At 41.8% G+C, this 18,959-nt stretch overlaps 1 protein-coding gene across 2 annotated transcripts in view; it reads right to left on the bottom strand.

The window, feature by feature from the left end:
- The window catches only part of chchd3a (coiled-coil-helix-coiled-coil-helix domain containing 3a), a 67,452-nt gene that overhangs the window by 18,686 nt on the left and 29,807 nt on the right, over window positions 1-18,959 (bottom strand). For both annotated transcript variants that reach the window (XM_083907022.1, XM_083907023.1), the window contains exon 6: window positions 9,011-9,094. In XM_083907022.1, coding sequence (XP_083763148.1) covers window positions 9,011-9,094 — 84 coding nt within the window. The remainder of the gene's footprint in view (window positions 1-9,010; window positions 9,095-18,959) is intronic.

The raw sequence follows: 18,959 nt of genomic DNA, 5'->3' as shown, positions 1-18,959 counted from the left end.
CCCATAGCAAATGAAGCCATAGCAGGACCACTCAAGCTGAATTAGCTCCTCAAACACAAGACATATAAGCCAGCTCTCTTATACGGTTTTATACGACTACTGTGAAGATGCTTGTAAGCCCTTGGTGACTGTTCTGCACATTTATGATCAAATGGTGAGAGGTCGTGAAGTGTGATGGACAGCTTGATTGAGTCGTTTGAGTTTTTAAAGCAGGAAAAAAACCTATATTGTTGCCAATGTCTTCAGATTTTGAAGACAAAAACTCGATATGGACAGAATAATTAATCAAATATGACATGAATTGTTTTTTTTGCTATGACATAAGTTTGGTGTTTTGGGTTGTAAGACTCAACGCATCAGTTATAGGCAAGCAAAAACTACTTTTTTTTATAGATATGAATTATATCTACAGTTGAAATGTGATGAATAGAAGCTCCGTGATCCTACCTGCCCTATTTTAACCTCCATGCGTAGAAGACATTTATCATAGTTCTGGAAAAGATCAATAGGAATGAACTGCACTGCTGAGAAGATCAATAGTTATGTGTGTTATAGTGCTAAAAAGATGGGACATGACAATGTTGACAAGATGTCTGACACAGATTGGAGGGCATTTCATATTTGAATGGACATGTTTTTCCCCTGCAGTTATAAACATCATATTAATTAATACCAGAATGAGCATCATTCTACATGACACTGAATTTGCACTATTATTTTTTCTTTTGCTATAGTTTTATAGTTTCATAAACTGTGTATATTTCAAATTTTGTCATGCTTATGTAAGACAGTAATAGCTGCTAATAAGCAGGTAAAGTTCAATACTGATCCACAAGGTCTTCTGAATCCAGTGGATTAAAATGTAAAACTTTCAGGTATAAAATGTGTGTGACAAAGTGTTTAAGCCTTAGCGGAGGTCTGCGCTCTCTGAGTGTTCCTGTTTCACTTTGTATTTTCCAGACATTTAAGGCATTATGGGAAAACACTGTGCAGAACAAAACAAAGATAATTAAAAAGGGACATAAACTGCCAAATGTAAAGCGGTCTACTCTGCATACATGGCTGGTCCACTGCGGCTGTCCTTCAGTCCGCAGGTAAAACACGACAACAAAGCATTTCCAAAGTTTAAGAGTTAACTTGTAAGCTCGTGCCGTTACAGGTGCCCTCTTGGCCTCGAACCAAGCGATTTTCAGTGTCGACAAAGAATCTGTCAAGAGCTACGAAAAAAGGGATTTATAGAGAAGCTTATTCACAGATAAAACAAGACTAAAAAGAGAGATAATGGGGCCTGCTAAAGAGGCGAGAGTAAGACTTCTCTTGGTTGCCGAGATTGAGCCACTGTGAGAGAAAGAGGGAGACAGAAGGGGCTGGATGTGGGTCTCTGTCTGGAATACTAAGTAAAAGATAATAATACCTGCCTAAATGGCAGAGCTGGCACTAATCAGCACATTTATCGACCTCGGTACGACAAAAGGCCATGGGTGACAATGATTGTAGGACCACTTACTATACACATACACACATTCCAAACACTGGTTGAAAACATTCCTTCCTGGACACAAATAAAACTAAAACCAGGACCATTAAGACACAAGCTTACATTGATTATACGTTGCAGACCGATTCTACATCAAAGGATAAACATGTGTGAAGCAACTGGAGCCCGGCATTGTGTCTGTCCCATTGTGCAATCGAGTATTTACAATCCGTGGAATAAAATTGTGTTCCTGTTTATTTTCATCCTATTTACTCTATTTGCTTTCAACAAGGTTTTTAGCTCATCTGGAGCCAGACAAAATGCTGGTGGGGGGTGTCATAGACAAATTAAGTCATTACTGCTAATGCACTGCAGCGATATGGAGAAGATGGAAGTGGCTTCCCAACACAGACTGCAGCTCAATTTGGAGAATAGGCCTTCAATTTTTTAAAGAACAAAACAAATACCTCTGTGTACTGATGGCTTTCTCTCTCTTTTATCTGCTGCTGAGCAGGAGGGCTGAAATGTGGCAACAACAAAAAAAAACAACAACCCACCATGGCTAACATTAGAGTACTGCAGAGCTCAAGAAAATTAGACTTCTGCTGTGTGACTCACTGCAACTTGCACATAGAGGAGGAAAAGGGGGCTGGTTAACTGTTATTGAGCTTATCCTGCAAACACAGAATCGAGTAAGCACTTCAAGTTCTGCCTTCAGGGGCATGACATCATCCCAGGGTAGATGCACATATGAAGCAGCCAGAACTGTCCGTGTCTGCCATGAACACATTTTACCTCGTAAAATTACATCTATTTAGCCAAAGGTAACTCAATCTACCGACTATAATCTCTCGCCACAATCTGGTTGCTTCATGTAAATACTGTACAAGTCTATTTTTTACAATCTTAACAGTCGATGTCTTTCTATATTGTACTTTCATCGCTCTGGTTTAAAATCTGAAGTTTAAAAAACAAGCTCCTGGAAGTCTGCTTCTGCTGCAGTGAGTGACAGATGCTTAAGAGTATATGAGGAAGACACTTCTTCTCCTGATGCAGGATTGTCTGTCTGCAGGAGTTAGGACTACAGGGATGAGGAGGAAACTTTTCATGGGTCATTCATTCCCAGCCAAGACAAGACTGGACTGGACTGCCAATATGGACTATGTGTAGAAGAAGAAGGGCAGAGGTGGATGTACTGTACTAAGGAGGTTGGCCTCTTTTAACATCTGCTCCAAGCTTCCTGGCCATTTTCTACCAGTCCATTGACTCCAGTGTCCTCTTCTACACTGCAGTGTGCTGCAAAAAGGACAAATAGAGACTTAAAATCTCTGTCATATCTTTCCATCTATCTGAGATGGTGAGCAGTGATATCAGACTTCTGAAAAGTTAGACTCTAGGTCCATATTCCAACATGTGTCACTTTACTAGACCAGTTGTGATGCATCTGCCTTGCCTCCGTCGGCCACGACGTAAAACACATCACTCTTGTGCAGCAGGGGAATGTCCCCGGGTGACATGAGAACTAGCAGTGTCCGATCTGATTGATATCGGTCCGATATCAGCCAAAAAGTATCGGATTATATCGGAATGCATCTAAAATCTCAGATATATGCGCCCGTTGTGATCGCAAGGGCTCTTTGTGTTGTTCTTCCTCATACCTACTGTTGCTGACTATTGTTTGAGTAATGATCACTTGATCAAGCCTTTTCTAACATTCCACACTACAAAATAAGTAGTGCTGTCAAACGTTAACGCATGACAACATTTCCATGACGCCTGACCGGGACAATGACGCGCGTGACGTCATGTTTACATGACCCCAGATTGTTAAAATGAGTCTCTAAAGTAGCGCTAAACTTTGAAAACAGAGGCACATACGCAGTTACACAGGTACGCTGGTTATTTGTAGCGCTGCTCTTTTCGTTTAATAATAAACAGACCGCTCCAGTTCCACTGTAGGCGCACTAACCGCCGCTAAAAGGAGCTAATGCAGCTAACGGAGCTAACTGGTAAACAGTGCCTGGACTCCGGTGTCGCGGCACGTAAACATGACGTCATTCACGTCTTTTTCCGGTCGCTCATCATGGAACTGCACTGCACTGCACTGCACTAAAAATAAGTTTCACAAGTATGTGTGATTTGTGCTGATATCGGATCGGAATAGGCCAATACTCAAGGCCGTTTTTCGCTCCACTGCAAAACAAAACAATGAGCAAAAAAATACTACTGCCTTTTAATTTCAAAGCAGAAGCGCACTTATACATTTCATTTTCACTTTGCAGAAATATAGAAAGATTGAGGGGAAACATGTAAGATGAAAATAACAAGTCAGAAGTAGAGACAGAGATAGAGCGATAGAAACCATTGGTTTTCTGAAAAAAAAAAGCTCTTCCTCTTGAATGTCTTTCTTTCGCTGTGCTGTGGAACTTTGCTATGAGATGGCAATTGCTGCTGTGATTGTCCTCCGTGGGAGAGCAGAAAAATCCAATTTCATCAATATACAAGGGCGAAAGGAAGATGGTGGGTGGGGGCAAAAAAAGAAGAAAAAAAATCCTTTTAGAAAAAAATGAAACTTATAGAGAGGGAAAAAAATCAACACTTGAAAGAAGAAAGCAGACAAAAAGGGGGGATATAGAGAGACAGATGTGGCAGGAGGGAGGGAGGGAGGGATGGAATGAGACATTGTCGGGGAAAAAAAAAACATGGGCAAGTTGATTGTTAAATATGAGATTGTTTTACAGCGAGGCAGGTATTGAGTGAAAATATAATAAATATATAGATATTGTTTTCAGGGGCTATTTTGTAGCGGTGGCCTCAATAAGCGTCAGCGGCAGAGGCAGCAGGGCTGAGCTGTCTGCGAGCCTGGTGATGGCATGTCACTGGAAGCCCCTCTGATGAATGGCCATGTTGGATTGGAACAGACATGTAATATATATCAGACTTATATTCTCTCTCTTTCTCTCTCTCTCTCTCCCTTTTGTTTTTTCTGTCTTTTTGTGGTGCTGTGCGAAGATGAAAAATGTGATCAGAGATAATATTAAGCTGGCAGTGCACGACAAAAAAAAAATCTAGATTCCACAAACCAAAACAGGAAGCACAATTCTGTTCACACCATCACTTCTGTCACATAAATGATTCTGTGACACACATTCTTCCTTCATGTAACACACATTTAAGAATTGACTTTATGTTTGGCTCGTAAAAGTTTTACGACATATCTTATTTCACTCCGTTTACGGAGACGCCATCACACTGGTGAATGTTTAAAGCCATGTGAAAACTCACATCATATCCTGGGTGCACTGACACACACTGCGCTGCCATGTTTGTGTCAGCCCTTCAGCTCAACAGTTGTCCTTATTGATGAAGCTGTTAAAGACTTTCCTACTATTTGATTGATCTCAGTCACAAGACGAGAGGAGCCAATAAATAACAGAAGGTAGAGAGTATTTTGTTTTTTTTCCCTCTACCCTGTTCTGTAAATACTTCATCTCCATCAATAAGACGGACAAAAGCTTTACAGAAAACACTTTTTAATCATAAAATATTTAATGCAGCATTCTCTACACAGGAAAGAGCTCAGCATCCCACAGAGCAACCTTTTCCCTGTCCCACTGCTTCTTTCTTAAGATTTATTAAATAACGCATCCATAATTATTTTCTCCTCGTTCTGATCACAGTGTTAAATTAATACTTTCTTAAACAGCACCTGAAGTGGTAGAACTCAAAATACATAACTTTAAAAGTACATGAACAAATTCAAAGAATAAATAAAACCAAACTGGGTTGCAATCATTTTGCAATAAATAACAGTCTTGTATGTTCGTGGTGTTTTGTGTGTGTCTGTGTGCGAGCAGGTATTACTAATGTTGTGGGGACCTAAATCTGTTTACACAGTCACATTATGGGGACTAGTCCTCCTTATAGGGACAAAAAGCAAGTCCCCATCATGTAAATGACTACATTTTAAGGTGAAGACATGTGTTAAGGTCAGGGGCCTCAAAATGCAGTGGGCTCTGACACGCGCTTAAAACAAAGTGGAAGATGCTATTACCCATGATGCTTTGCGGATTCAGCGAGCCGGCTGATTTTCTTTCAACAAAGATGCCGGCCACATCTGCAGAGGAACAATTTCGTATATTTTCGCAAATAAGTGTGTTACAATGTTGTTGGAATATGTTGATTTATGAAAGCAGCTCGTTAGCGGCTATTTCCAGAGTAGCATGTTCCACCGGTAGAATTGTCAACATGTGACGTAGGTTAGCACACTCATTACGTTCACTATGCTAAGTTGCATATAGTGGTGTCCCAATTCCATAGGGAAGCCACTTCCCTCAACGAGGGGAATTGACAGTTAAGGGTACTCCAAACCAATTGGACATTTTAAGGGAGAGAAATGGGACGGGGCCCTTGTTTCCAGGAAATGAATGTAAGTCAATGCAATGTCCTCTGAAGTCATGGAAACCGGGTGTGTGTGTGTGTGTGTGTGTGTGTGGATGAGACAGAGAGGCCAATGATGAATGGAAATGATGCACGTCCCACTGTTGGGAAAGCATGGATACAATGTGAAAGAATTGGCAGCCAGTTATTTTTTTTACGAAATTCAACATCAATTCAACACAACACAGGTGACCGTGTGTGTGTGTGTGTGTCTCTGGTTAGTGTGTGTCATGAGGTAGCGATAGACAGCAGGGCAAAGTTTGCAGTGTAGCGAACACCGAGCCGGAAAGAAAACACGGATGAAACGGCGGCTCATGGGAGCAGCTCTGGCATCGCAGTGAACCGAAATTTGCATTATGATCCAGCCCGGTGGAGACCAATGGTAATGGTAATGATACTGGTGCCACATTTGCCATTTCCCAGTTTTGCTATCCAACTCTATGCATAATACCAGGTGTTACAGAAATGGCTGTAAAAAAAATATATTCAATATAATCAGCACACACAAATTCAGCACAAATTTGCTCTTGCCACAATTTATATAATTGACACGTAATTGTTTGTTTATTTTTGAAAAGTATAGCTACTCGACTATGTAAGCTATACGCTGCATAATCAGTTTTGGCCTTTAAGTTTGGAATTGGATCTTCTTGTAAATTACTTCAATTCAGTAAAGATGCAATAAACCAAACAGAAATCTCAATTAGCAAATAACAACACAATGTTCATTTTTGCCTTCTGTGCCATGATTACACTGGATGAGGCAAACAGTGAGTGTGGCCTCAGAGCCAAATGGGACACTGTGGCCAGAACGGGGAGGGGGGAGGGGGAAGAACGTTATTAACTAAGTCCAAACAAACTGCACCCCCACACTCCCACGGAGTCCCTAGCCGCATTCTGCACATCGAGGCGACATGCAATATTCCCACCATTGATCCTCAATTACACACCAGATCAAACACTGTCGCACGAAATGCACATATGGTTGCCACTTCTGTTGCGTTTCGTCCACCTAGTGCAGATAAACAGATTTGGAAAATATAATTAAGTTATCATTTCATTCTTGTACATGAATACATAAATAAATAAATAAATAACCCCGTGTGCATACTCTCTTCTTTTATCTTTTCTTTTTCAGTTGTTGTGGCCTTGCAATCTTTTCTTTTTTATATATTTATGTACCCTTTTATTCTTTATACTTTCTTGTCGATTTATCACTCTTGTGTCTTTTTCTTCTCCTTACCTTCTTTTACTCACAAACACCACTTAATGATAATGAAGTCTTTTCTCCTATGCTCTTTCTCTCCTCCATTTTTCATGTGTTGAACCTCTTGTTTCTATTTTAACCTCCATCACCTGTACACCATCTCTTTCCCCTGTTGTCTGTCCATCTGCCTCTCTCCATCTTCTGTCTCTGAGGTGTGAAGGTGATTAGTTGACACTTTGATCTAAGGAATATTGACCAGAGGCCAACGTGGCTGATGGATGGCCAGTATCTGGAGTCAATAATGCCTGTGTTACTTGGGACTCATTACTTCAACCATCGGCGCTTACATCTACTCCTATACAGTATGATACAGTAGAACACTCAGATATTGAAAGAGAAGCTCAACAGTAAATCTGTGCAACAAGGGAAAATGCTTGCATCTCATATTATTTAACATTATTAATTACAATACCCACTGATTAACTTACACCAAATTGGCACTCCATCATGAATACCTCTCCACTACACAAAATAATACAGATTCACTTCCAGATTCTGACCTGAGTCCACTAAAGTTCAATAGCCATTGCTTTGGCTTTTGAATTCATGACATGAACGTCCTTCAGAGGACACAGTGCTCACCAGGTATGTGATATGTTGCTGCTGTTGTAATAAAGAGAGCTTCTGTACGAATACGTAAGCGTCCCCCTTTTCCCACAGTTATTTATCTGGCTTCATGAGGGTGTTAAATTTCCATTTGGCTTTCACTGTAGAGGGCATTTTACTTTTTTTCACGCTCCTCAAAGGGCAGAAAAACTCCTTCCCAGCATGAAGGTATAATTTTAAACGCATTAAACAGGGCACTGCTTCCTTCCTAAGACACACTTATGATTTGAGAGCAGCATGGGAGTGTTCTTTTTAAAAAGATTTTAACAGGACTTTTGACCCTTGCAGGCATCTCTCACTGCGACCAGCGAGGAGCTGCCATTAGGAGGAGCAGGTGATCGGCGTGCCTTCCATACAGAAAGTTGTTTGACTAAAAAGAATATTCAGGGACAGGAGGACACACACAGAGATGAATGGGATTCAACCCATTATCATTCAGGTGGAAGAACATCAGGTGGTAATTAAAGAAGAAGAAGCAAGAGGCTGAGAAACAGGCATAGGGGTAACACCACACAGAGTTGAAGTTAAAGGATGATAAGAAAATCAGTCGGGCAGTGGGATGTAGGCAAAAAAATACATGTGAAACTACTTTGGCTATGCCCTATAATGACCTAGCTCAATATGTCACCTGCACCACCTGCCTGGGGAAGACTCCGGATACATGTGCCTATGGAACCATTCCAGATACATATAGATCTATTGCTCTTCCTCCGCTCTGCTCTGCTGACCACTACACCATCCCTGCTAGCACCTGCCTACACCACCCCCGCTCATAAGGAGGACAGAGAAGGTTATCAAAGACATCAAGCGGTGGACAAACAACAGCATTTTTGTCTCTGTGGGGACGCTTTGAATCCACAGACTGGGATAACCTTCTTGCCCCCTCCTGCAACATCAGTGAGCAAGTGCACACCGTCTTCATACATCATTCCACACCAAAAAGGTAACAATATTCCCAAACAATAAACCGTAGATAGCCAAAGAAATCTAAGTAATACTCACTGAAATGGAAAAGACGGAAAAATCATTATGTTTGTTTCATCATTTTTGTTTGGCGTAAGCTCAGTGAAGGGCTATCATTATCATACAGGTTAAAGGTAACACCAAGACAACAAGTCATTATTGTAAGATGAGACCAATATCACTGCTTTATTTATACAGTTTCTGGTCTAGAGTCTAGTTTTGTGAAAAATGAGTCCACGGTGCAAACATGTTCTTACCCTCTCCTCCAGCCGCACCACCTGCTCTCTGTAGAAAGCATCCTGCTTGTGTAAGTCTGCTTCTCGGGCTTCAAGCTGCTTGGCCTAAACAGAGACACACAAATGTGTAAAATATACAGCATTAACACACACACGCACACAGAAGACGCACACACACACAAAAAAAACATTACTTATGTGCTCAGTGGAGTATTACCATTTTCAAAAATCCAATCAAAAAATACATCAATATCCACACAAGAGAGGCTCACACTGCGGCTGAGGATAAATGTGTAAATAAAGCAGACGTGTTTTAACAAAAAGGACACAGATGCCTTTTGTTGTTGGCATGAATAAATCTACCAAACTGTGAAACAGCATCTGAATGTGTGTGTGTCGTTTCTGTCAGCATGTAAACACACTCTGAGATGGGCACTGAAATATGGGCACCTTTTGCTTAAAACACAAAAAACAATTACTCCTTCATGTCCACGAGTGTAAGACTTATCACACCTTGGCAGGTGCTGTATGAGCTTCTTTGTCCTCTTGCGTTCAATCTTCAGCCAAACCACTATCAACCTAAAAGGATAACATCAGTTCTCAGTGCGAATGAGCACCACAGTCTAGAATATATTTAAGCCCGGCCTACCTATCTTCACTGTTCTCCACTCGACTATGACCTTCACTAGATGTATGGTTGACTCTGTGGGTGATATACAGGAGAGATAAGACCTGGATGTATCGACTCCCCGAGAAAACGCACAGACACACCTTAGCACTTCAGTGAAAGGCTGGTGATTCAAAAGAGTGGTATTCTGCACTTTACTTTCAATGAAAGTAACAAAAGAAGGACTTTCCATCATTTATTATGACGAGATAATGCTATGGATGATAACAGGCGGACCTGACACAATACTCAGTATTGGAAAAATGTCCAACTCCACTATTGTTTGATTTTAGACATTTTCCCTGGTAATTGTTGGAGATTAACCCACGTTTTTAGGATTGTTAAGTGTTTTTAACCCATCTACAGTTCGGCATTGTTCCTGTGATGGCACTCTGACCAACCGGTGGGGACATCACGCATAGTATCACCTCAGCTTGCTTGGATCTTCACCAGAGCAGGTACTAAAAACTAACTAACTCTACTACGCTAGTGGAAAAGCAACATAATCGTGCCGAGTCGAGCCGGTGGAAACACGCCATCATTTGTTTAAAAGAGATAAAAGACAATATCGTACTAATGATTTAACTTACGTTATTGGTCTCAGCATCAGACACAAAAGCATGGTATGTATCCCTACATTTTTCAACATTGATTGGAAAAGAAAATCTTAAATGCTTTCAAGTCACTCCTTTCCGAATCCATTTTACAATCCACACACATCTATTTGAGGCTGAAAAGCTTGCGCTGTCGAGGCCTGCACATCTTCAGAAACAAGCCGAAGTTGTCATCTCATTTATAATTCTACAAAGCATTTGGAGCAAGAGAGCTGTTAAAAAAAAAAGATCATCAAAATATGGAGCAGGTGAAATACCTGCCGGAAAGAAAAATGTAAGATGTCAAAGGAGCTGAAAGGGAGAAGAAATCCTTGACTCTACTATGCAGAAACAGTGTGTGTGAGAGAGAGATTCTTGATAAGGGTAGAGGTTTCTAGACTTACCTTCAATCTAATCTCCTACATAACACGAGTGTTGAAAGAAAAACCAAAGGGGAAAAGTATAAAAAAGGCACAGATTCATCATGAACTTCTTCAAAGTGGCATTTGGAAAGGTTTTGGTATTCAGACTTTTCAGGTGAGCGGGTGCTACAGTATTCTGCATGAATACTGAAATCATCTCCTTATTCTCTGGTTTATACACACACGTATAGAACACTCAGCTGCCACTTCATTATGTACCCATGTTCAAGTTCTTGTGAAAGCAAATATACTCAGCCAATCAAATGGCAGCAACTCAATGTGTTAAGATATGAAGACATGGTCAAAATGACCTCCTGAAGTTCGAGAATCACAATGAGGAAGAAGAGGTTTATAGAGAATGGTCCAAAAAAAGAAAAAAAAAGTAGTAAGTGGCAGTTCCCTGGACGAGATAGGTCAGAGGAGAATGGCCAGACTGGTTCAAGATAAGAGTAAAGCACAAGTATCAAATAACTCCTTGCAACCAAGGTTAAGCAGAGGACCATCTCTAATCGGGCCAACACGACAAAACCTTGAAGCAGACGGGCGACTGCTGTCCAATACAACGCAGCCATGCAGACTTCTGCAAGGCTTTATAAGATACCAACATAGACTATGATAAATACATCATATGATGGGGAGAAAAAAATGATATTTCTCAAAATCACTTGTTAAGATGGACCTGCTCAATGCACATCTGTGTGTCGAGGGGGAAGTCACTGAAGAGCTGTCCTCACATGAGATGATTGGGCGGACGTTTCAAAGTCGAGGGGATGTTCTTTAGCTTACCATATATACACTATCGTTCAAAAGTTTGGGGTCACCTATACAATTCTTTAGTGTTTTCCACTAAAACTCACACTTTTATTCATCAAAGGAGTTGCAAAATGAATAGAACATAATTGCACAAGGGTTTTCTAATCATTATCCAATAGCCTTCTAATGCGATCAACAAACACAACGTACCATTAGAACACTGGAGAGATGGTTGCTGGAAATGGGCCTCTATACCCCTATGTACATGTTCCATTGCAGCTAGAATAGTCGTTTACCAATGTATAGAGTGTATTTCTGATTTATTTAATGTTATATTCATTGAAAAAAAAAGAGCTTTTCCTTAAAAAATAAGGACATTTCTAAGTCACCCCAAACTTAGAAAAAAACAACCACAATATGTCTTCTCCAGAGCCAGATAAGGGAAAATAAACATATCCATCGTGGTGTTTCAAGTAACCCTAATTAACCCTAATTAATTAAGAATTAAACCTAACCCTGAGAGTAAGACGACCTCCACTTCATCAGTTTTTACTTGCGCTTACATAAATTAAAATTGCTATAGGTAGAAGTAGAAGTGGCACTATCATGACCTTTATCGATTTTGAAGATTGGAACCAGGGCAAGGAGACAAATTGGTGGTTAAGTTTTTTGAGAGTGAACACTGGCTGAGGTGCCAAAAAGCTGTCCCCCACCAACAACTCAATTTAGCAGGGAGAGAAGAAGGGCTGATGAGATGAAGGGAGGGAAACAGAGAGAGAGAGGACAGGCAGAGGGTTGTGTAGTGTCGCAAGTGTGTCCAAAGTCAATGTTACACTGACAGGTGGTGACTGCAGAGTTTAGTTTCGCAGAGGAAGACAAAAGACGCACACAGGCGTTGCGACATAAACAACGGCTCAGACGTTGTTGTGAAAGCACACGTCATTTCACACACAAAATCACACCGGCCGGAGCAGCTGTACCCACAGAGAGCGGGTGGAGAGATTAATGCGGGACTAAAGGGCTCATTAAAAGACGAAAGGTTGTGACAGAAATGTGTGCCCAGGGATTTTCTCCCTTTTTTTGCTCACTTTGTGTGCGTGTGTGTACACATCCATGTGTTCAATTTCCATGCATGCAGGTTGGCCCACCGCGACACACACACACACACACACACACAGGCCCAGACACACATGTCAGGATTACTTCCGATTGATTAACCCCATTCAGCAGACTTTAGAGATAATCTAATCATACTAAAGGCCAAACAATGGCACAGACTTCACCACCGACCACAGGCCTTTTGTTCCCCTAATGAAGAGGCGGTCGCGGATGAAGGGGGAGAGCGGGGATAAGAGTGGGGGGGGAAGATGGAGAAAAAGAGAAGGGCAGATTTAGAAAGGAAAATGAAAGTGAACTTGAGTGTGAAAAGAACAGAGAGATAAGAGACAAAGAGGGGTGGACAATAAAAGGTGATTTATCATTGGAGGTGTCAAAAACGGAGACGTGGGCAAAAAGTCGGGGCCAAGTGTCTCTTCAGCTTCAAAAGTTCGAGAGACAACGATCAAAGTTAAGATGAAATAAATAGAGGAAAGGGTGAAAATGGACAACATCCAATCAATCCCAGGCTGGAATCAGATGAGAGGGAGGGTACCATCCCAAACAAGTCAGCAATTTCACAACTCTGCAAGTCCAAAGGATGGTGTAATTTATTCATTTAGGCTGATTGGGTAATTCTAATTCAGCCTCTCGCACTGTTGTCTAATTTTCCCGTGCAGTAATCCTTGAAGGGGGGGGTAAATATTACAAATAATGACTCCAACAATACATTCCCACATGCTGCCATTTGTAGCCCCAGAAACCAAATTAACATCAACAGTGAACTCTTACATTTCCCTTCCTGTATCTATCCCCCCCCCCCCTCCCCAGTCTATTAGTAAGTACAGTAGCAAAATAGCTGAGGGTGCCAGCCGGCTGAGAGTGAGACAGTGGTGGTCAGATTAAACGGATCGTTTAGGCGAGGTGAATGCCATTGTGAATATCAATTAGCCAGACGCTGAATAATTAAGGACAGCCATGTTTTTTTAATTAGCTGAATGCCGCAGTTTGAGCTGGGAGTGAGGGCGGAGGAGGAGGAGGAGGATGAAGAGGGACGAAACAGGTGGAGTTTGCTGTGTCAGACCTCCCCAACATATGTTCACACTCTGCTCCCATGCACTATTTTTACACACCTGAGTTCTCCAACACTGTAACAATTTTAAAGGATTTAAATACAAAATGTTATGTCTGCAGCCTCAGGCTGGATGACAGCAACTGCACTTGTCTGTATGTAGCTATGTGCGGGTCGAGAAACATGGGATTATGTAGTTAATAATACAGTTATGACATGTTTAGAGTGATGTAACTATGAACTATAGTTTAGAAAAACATAGATGGCTGATCTTTGCTGCCCTTTTGAGTCGGGTGCCCCTAAACTTGTGCATCTACGTCCATCATGAAAAGATAAATACATCTATGAAGTAAGAGCAGTCTCACTTTCCGTCATTGTCCTTAAATTATTTTTGGTTTATTAACTTTAAAAGGGAAATTAAGAGTGTTGAAAGAAATTGCTTGGAGGAAATAAGGTTTTGATTCCTTTTACCATTTATCATCCTCTCAGCTCATGTCCCACAACCACATCTGGAGGTCCTGACCTTTTCACTGAGAACCATCAACTTAAACAATCCGATTTTCTTATGATGACGATGATTTAGTATGTGAGAGTCTATAAAACCAGTTGCTGGTAGGGCAACCACCACATGTCCTTTGACTTAAAAGAATCAGAATTTGGCTATTACTGTAGCAATTCAATACATTTTACATTTTTCATTTCACGCCTCAATGATGGAGACCTCTGTATTGTAAAATAATGAGGTGACTCACTGCTACACTGTACGCGCCCTACATGCTTTTAAATCATGCGCGATGAAAACAATCTTTGCGAGGTGTCATGATTGATGGAGCGCAAATCAGATCTCATCACATTAACTAACAGCCCCTCATCCATAACCGTGGTCTCCTTTGTCTTCCCTCTGCCACCGTCAGCTCACCCGCCTGTCACAAACAGCATCATAATCAATGCTCCCACACACACACACCAACCGTCCACGTGAGAGCTGCAGCTCAATGGGTCAGAGCTGCTCACTGTGGGTTCATCTATCACAGACCTGCGCTGCGACAGGGTCCTGTGACAAACTAAGACTGAAGCCGCAGGTCTCGGGTCCTGTGTGCTCAGACAGACAGGGAGGTGAGGTCAAAGGGCGGCACAATGTGACCACGCTCCGGTGTTAATTGGCATGACGGGGTGTAGGCGGCTTGTGGGAGGGTGGGGAACGGATTGAGGGAAGGGAGGCGATCTTCATGGGGTAAAAATAAATGGACGAGCGAGCGAGTGCGTGTGGATGGAATATGGATGACAAGACAGTTGTAATGAGAATTTTGACAGACCTTGGAAGAACTTGAAGGTGGGAGAGAGGGTTTGACGGAAATAAAAAAAACGGATATTGTGCTTTCACACAAGCAAGAACCGGTACAGTTCCTTGTAACCTTGGTTCACACTAATTAAACAGAACCAAGGGTCCACCATCCTATAGTATGAGCCAGAACCATTTCATTTTGTGTGACAGCCCGGAAGGTTTTTTGTTCTGTAGACAGAGAAGACTAACCTTAGACACACACACACACACACCCTCAAAACTCAGTCTCAGCAACACATCCCTTCTTAAGATCTTGGCACATCCTGTAACTGCCTTTAAAACCATTGCAACTCTATCTATAAAAGCTATCACTGGCAGATCAAATGTAAGTGATGGAGTCAAAAATGATATCAGTTACACAGAACTTACTGGCAGCACTACGCATTATCCTAAGACTCACTAATACAACATAAGTCCTGGTAGCAGTGGCTGTAAAACTCCAATGGAAACCATTCACTTTGGCTGGTTAATTAGCATTAAGGGGTTTTACAGAGCGGCAATAACACTTAGGTACAAGACAAGATATTAGTCTCCATGGGAAATAGGATGGTTATGTGCGATGTAATCATGCCAGATAGAGTGTGGTCAGTTAATGGCCTTAACCTTGACTGATAACACTAAAGAAGAAACACAATGTGAGCACTTATTCACATACAACTAATCCAGCATTGAAATGCTGTTTCTCAAGCTGAGTCACGGAGTTCAAGCATATCTATCCAATACTGATGGAAGTACTGAATTCAAAAACAGTTATTTATCATTGTTTACAGGTGAAGGACTATAGTTTGCCAACAAGACAATGTTTATTACCTGCATTGTCTTCGGTTAGCGTTAACTCTTTTCCATATTATTTTTCCAGTTACTTCTTACATCTAGAGTTCATTTACAGATAAAGTTCAAATGCTTTTGGCCACCCATGTTTGAACATAGCAAGCTCTTGTCCACGAAGGTTCTCAGTCATCCAGGTTTTTTGTATTTTCTTAAGAATCTAAGTGCAGGCAATGGAGGCAATAAAGACAATGTCTCACCAATCATTGAGCTCTGATTTGGAATGTGGTATAAACAGTTATTTTGCAAGCGAGACACGTGTCCAAACGAGTACTTACCAACAACACTCTTGGATATATTTAGAAAAATCAGTGTCATCAGTACATCTTTGTAGAAGTGAAAAATGAACGCCACAGGCTGCCGACCAAATTACACTCCCTGGGGATCTCTTAGCACACTGAGCAATGATCAACGACCTGCTGGGTCAAAGGTCTGACCAGCTCAGGACACAGACCAAGGGGCCAAGATGATGGCCAAAGGCCATGAGGTGTAGATAGAGAGAGTGGGTGTCTTGTGGTCGTGTCTTAACTGGCTGGTCAAGGAGACATTGAAAAGACGTGTCAGTGCAGAGTCTGCAGCTCACTGACTGGGGAACAGGGGGTCAAGAGGGGGCTCGATCTTAACCAGCTGTCCTAAATGATGCTGACACAGGGTACGTCAACCCACTCACACATTTACATCTCTTCTGCAGCTCTCACCCATTTGTTAACATTTCCAAAAACACTAAACTATTTTTAGTCAAGGAGCATTATTGAGGCCGATAAAAACGATACGGGCAGTGATACGATATTGCTAGATATGTTGGGATGATATGAACAAGGCGATATATTGTCCCACTATTTCATGTTGGAAAAATATAAAGCGTGAAATGGTCTAAGTTTTATTTAAGACATACTTCAGCATTACATACATGTGTTGTATGTGTTGAACTCACTCAAAAACAGCTAATACAATATATATAATACATTAAAAAACTTTCAGTCGCATCATTTCAATCCAAATTCCAACGATCACAGAATTTGACAGATATCAAAACGACCAAGCTGGTGGTGTCCTGAGACTTTTACACCCTTCCCAACGAAAAGCTCTCATTGCAAAAATAACAATAGTATATGAAAGCCTGCTGCCAGTGATCGGTCACATTAACTAAGACAACTATGAACGTGCTGCCTTGTTGTGTCCAGATTGAAAAGCGAGGAATAACATGGGAAAATCTGGGAAAAAAAAGATCCTCCAGGGACAAGTGAGGCCACAAAGGTTGAAATGCTGGCAAAAACATGAAAAATCACTTTCCTAAGTACTCTCCAAGCATTTCAAGCCTCTAAGCTTTTGTTGAAGCACCACCTCCACTACTCCACTGCCAGCACCTTCACTGAGGGACATCAACAACATCTGCTGGCTCAGGGATTGATTAATTGGCTGATCGGGCACCCGCGGTGTAAACTGATTGATTGATCATCTTGCGGTTGGAGCTGCCTTTATCTCAAGCCCTAGGGAGAAAACCTCTGGAGGTCCCCAGTCATCTGTCATGTCCAACACACAGGGGGAAGACGAAAGAGATGAAGAGCCGTGGGTTCATTACCGAGACATGGGGGGGCATGTATGGAGGAAGTCTCAGCCAAGATGGAGACAGGGGGCATGCCAGGAGAACAATAGGAGCATAAGGACAAAGAAACTGAGGATGTAAAGAAAGGAGAAGATGCTCTGATGCACATAGAGAAAACGAGAAATACTGAAGACCGTGAAGTCAGGAGGAGGAGTGTAGCCGAGCCACAGGCGGCAGTAATGTGGAGACAATCTTGTAAATACACATGCACTGATAAGGAAGAAGATCAAGAGGAATAAACCAGTGAGAGTCTTAAAACTCAAATTATGCACCACATTGAAACATGTGTCTTTTGGTGATTTGATGAGAGATTCTTATCAATTATGCTGTGCGGATTTGCATTTGTATTCCTGACTACATTCCTATTCAGAAGCCAGAAATTAGAATACAGGAAAAAAAAATAAGGTGGCGGATCCACGGGTATGGATTCAGTCAGACAAAAAAAAGAGGAAAATGTCTTGACTTGACGGCAAAGGACACGGTGAATGACACAGAGAGAGGCATATTGCCTTTGGACAACAGATGTCCCTGGGGAGGGAAACAAAATGAGAGCTGGTGAGAATCAGGGAAGAGACCACGAACAACCTATAGAAGGTGAGAGAAACGTATGTCAATGAGAGGACATGAAGCGAGCAAAAGGGACAATGCTGGAACACGTTGCTGACATTGAACTTGGACATCTCGAGCTGTATGTGCTTCACCGGCTTGTACCCAGGCGCCAACAACAGCATGTGAATCTCTACCTGAATCCGAATCCTGCCACATGCATGCGTAAGTGACTTTGAAAGCACACTGTACGTCTCTCAGATCATGTGTGCTCACGCTGAGTATCAATACATATTCATTGCACCAAGCAGCAGGTGGTCTTCCAAAGACCTGCCGAAAGCTGGAAGGGGGCCAGAGTCCGTCTCCAGCTTCTGTCCGTCAAGTCCATGTCAGTGGACTCAGGGTCACCTCTAAGGCCCTGCTCATGCCTGGCATTAGCATGCGATCCAAACCTCCAAGATCCAAAGGTTCTTGTATGCTTTCTCTAAAAAAATGCCTGCTAACAAATAGAGCTAGGTTGTTGCAATTCCTCTCAGGTTATTTGATTTTTGTTTAAACTTATTCTTAACAGAGTTTTAGGTTCGGTTATTGACTTTGCAGTTTCTAACATTGTTTGAAAAACAGCTTTCTGAATCATTATTCCGAGCCTCTCCTTCTCAGCACCTACGTTTCCCCCGTCTTTTAATGTCACTCTCATCCAGTTTTTCCTGCCGTTCACAGCCTTCTGAACTCTGTTCCCTCTATATGTTTAAGTTTTCCAATTGTTCCATCAAATTCTCTCTCACTCTCTCCCTCTTGCACCATCAGCTGAGGCGGCTGTTCACTTCTACAGAGCCTCATTAATACCAATCTCCTGTCAGAGGCAACAGGGAAAACACACAGCGAGACAAAGAAATGGCAAAGGGACGAGTGCAGAGGAAGAAAATACCTGTCATATTGCACATCCGACATACTGACCGACACACATTCAAAGACACTTGTTTTTTCTTGCATTTGGACTGCAGTAGCTTACCGAATGTGGTGTCAGCGACCATCACTAAAAA

The sequence above is a fragment of the Microchirus variegatus genome (assembly GCF_963457635.1).
Source record: "Microchirus variegatus genome assembly, chromosome: 20".
In the NCBI taxonomy this organism is placed as follows: Eukaryota; Metazoa; Chordata; class Actinopteri; order Pleuronectiformes; family Soleidae; genus Microchirus; species Microchirus variegatus.
Note: the sequence above shows the minus strand (reverse complement) of the source record. Positions and strands in the feature narration are given on the sequence as shown.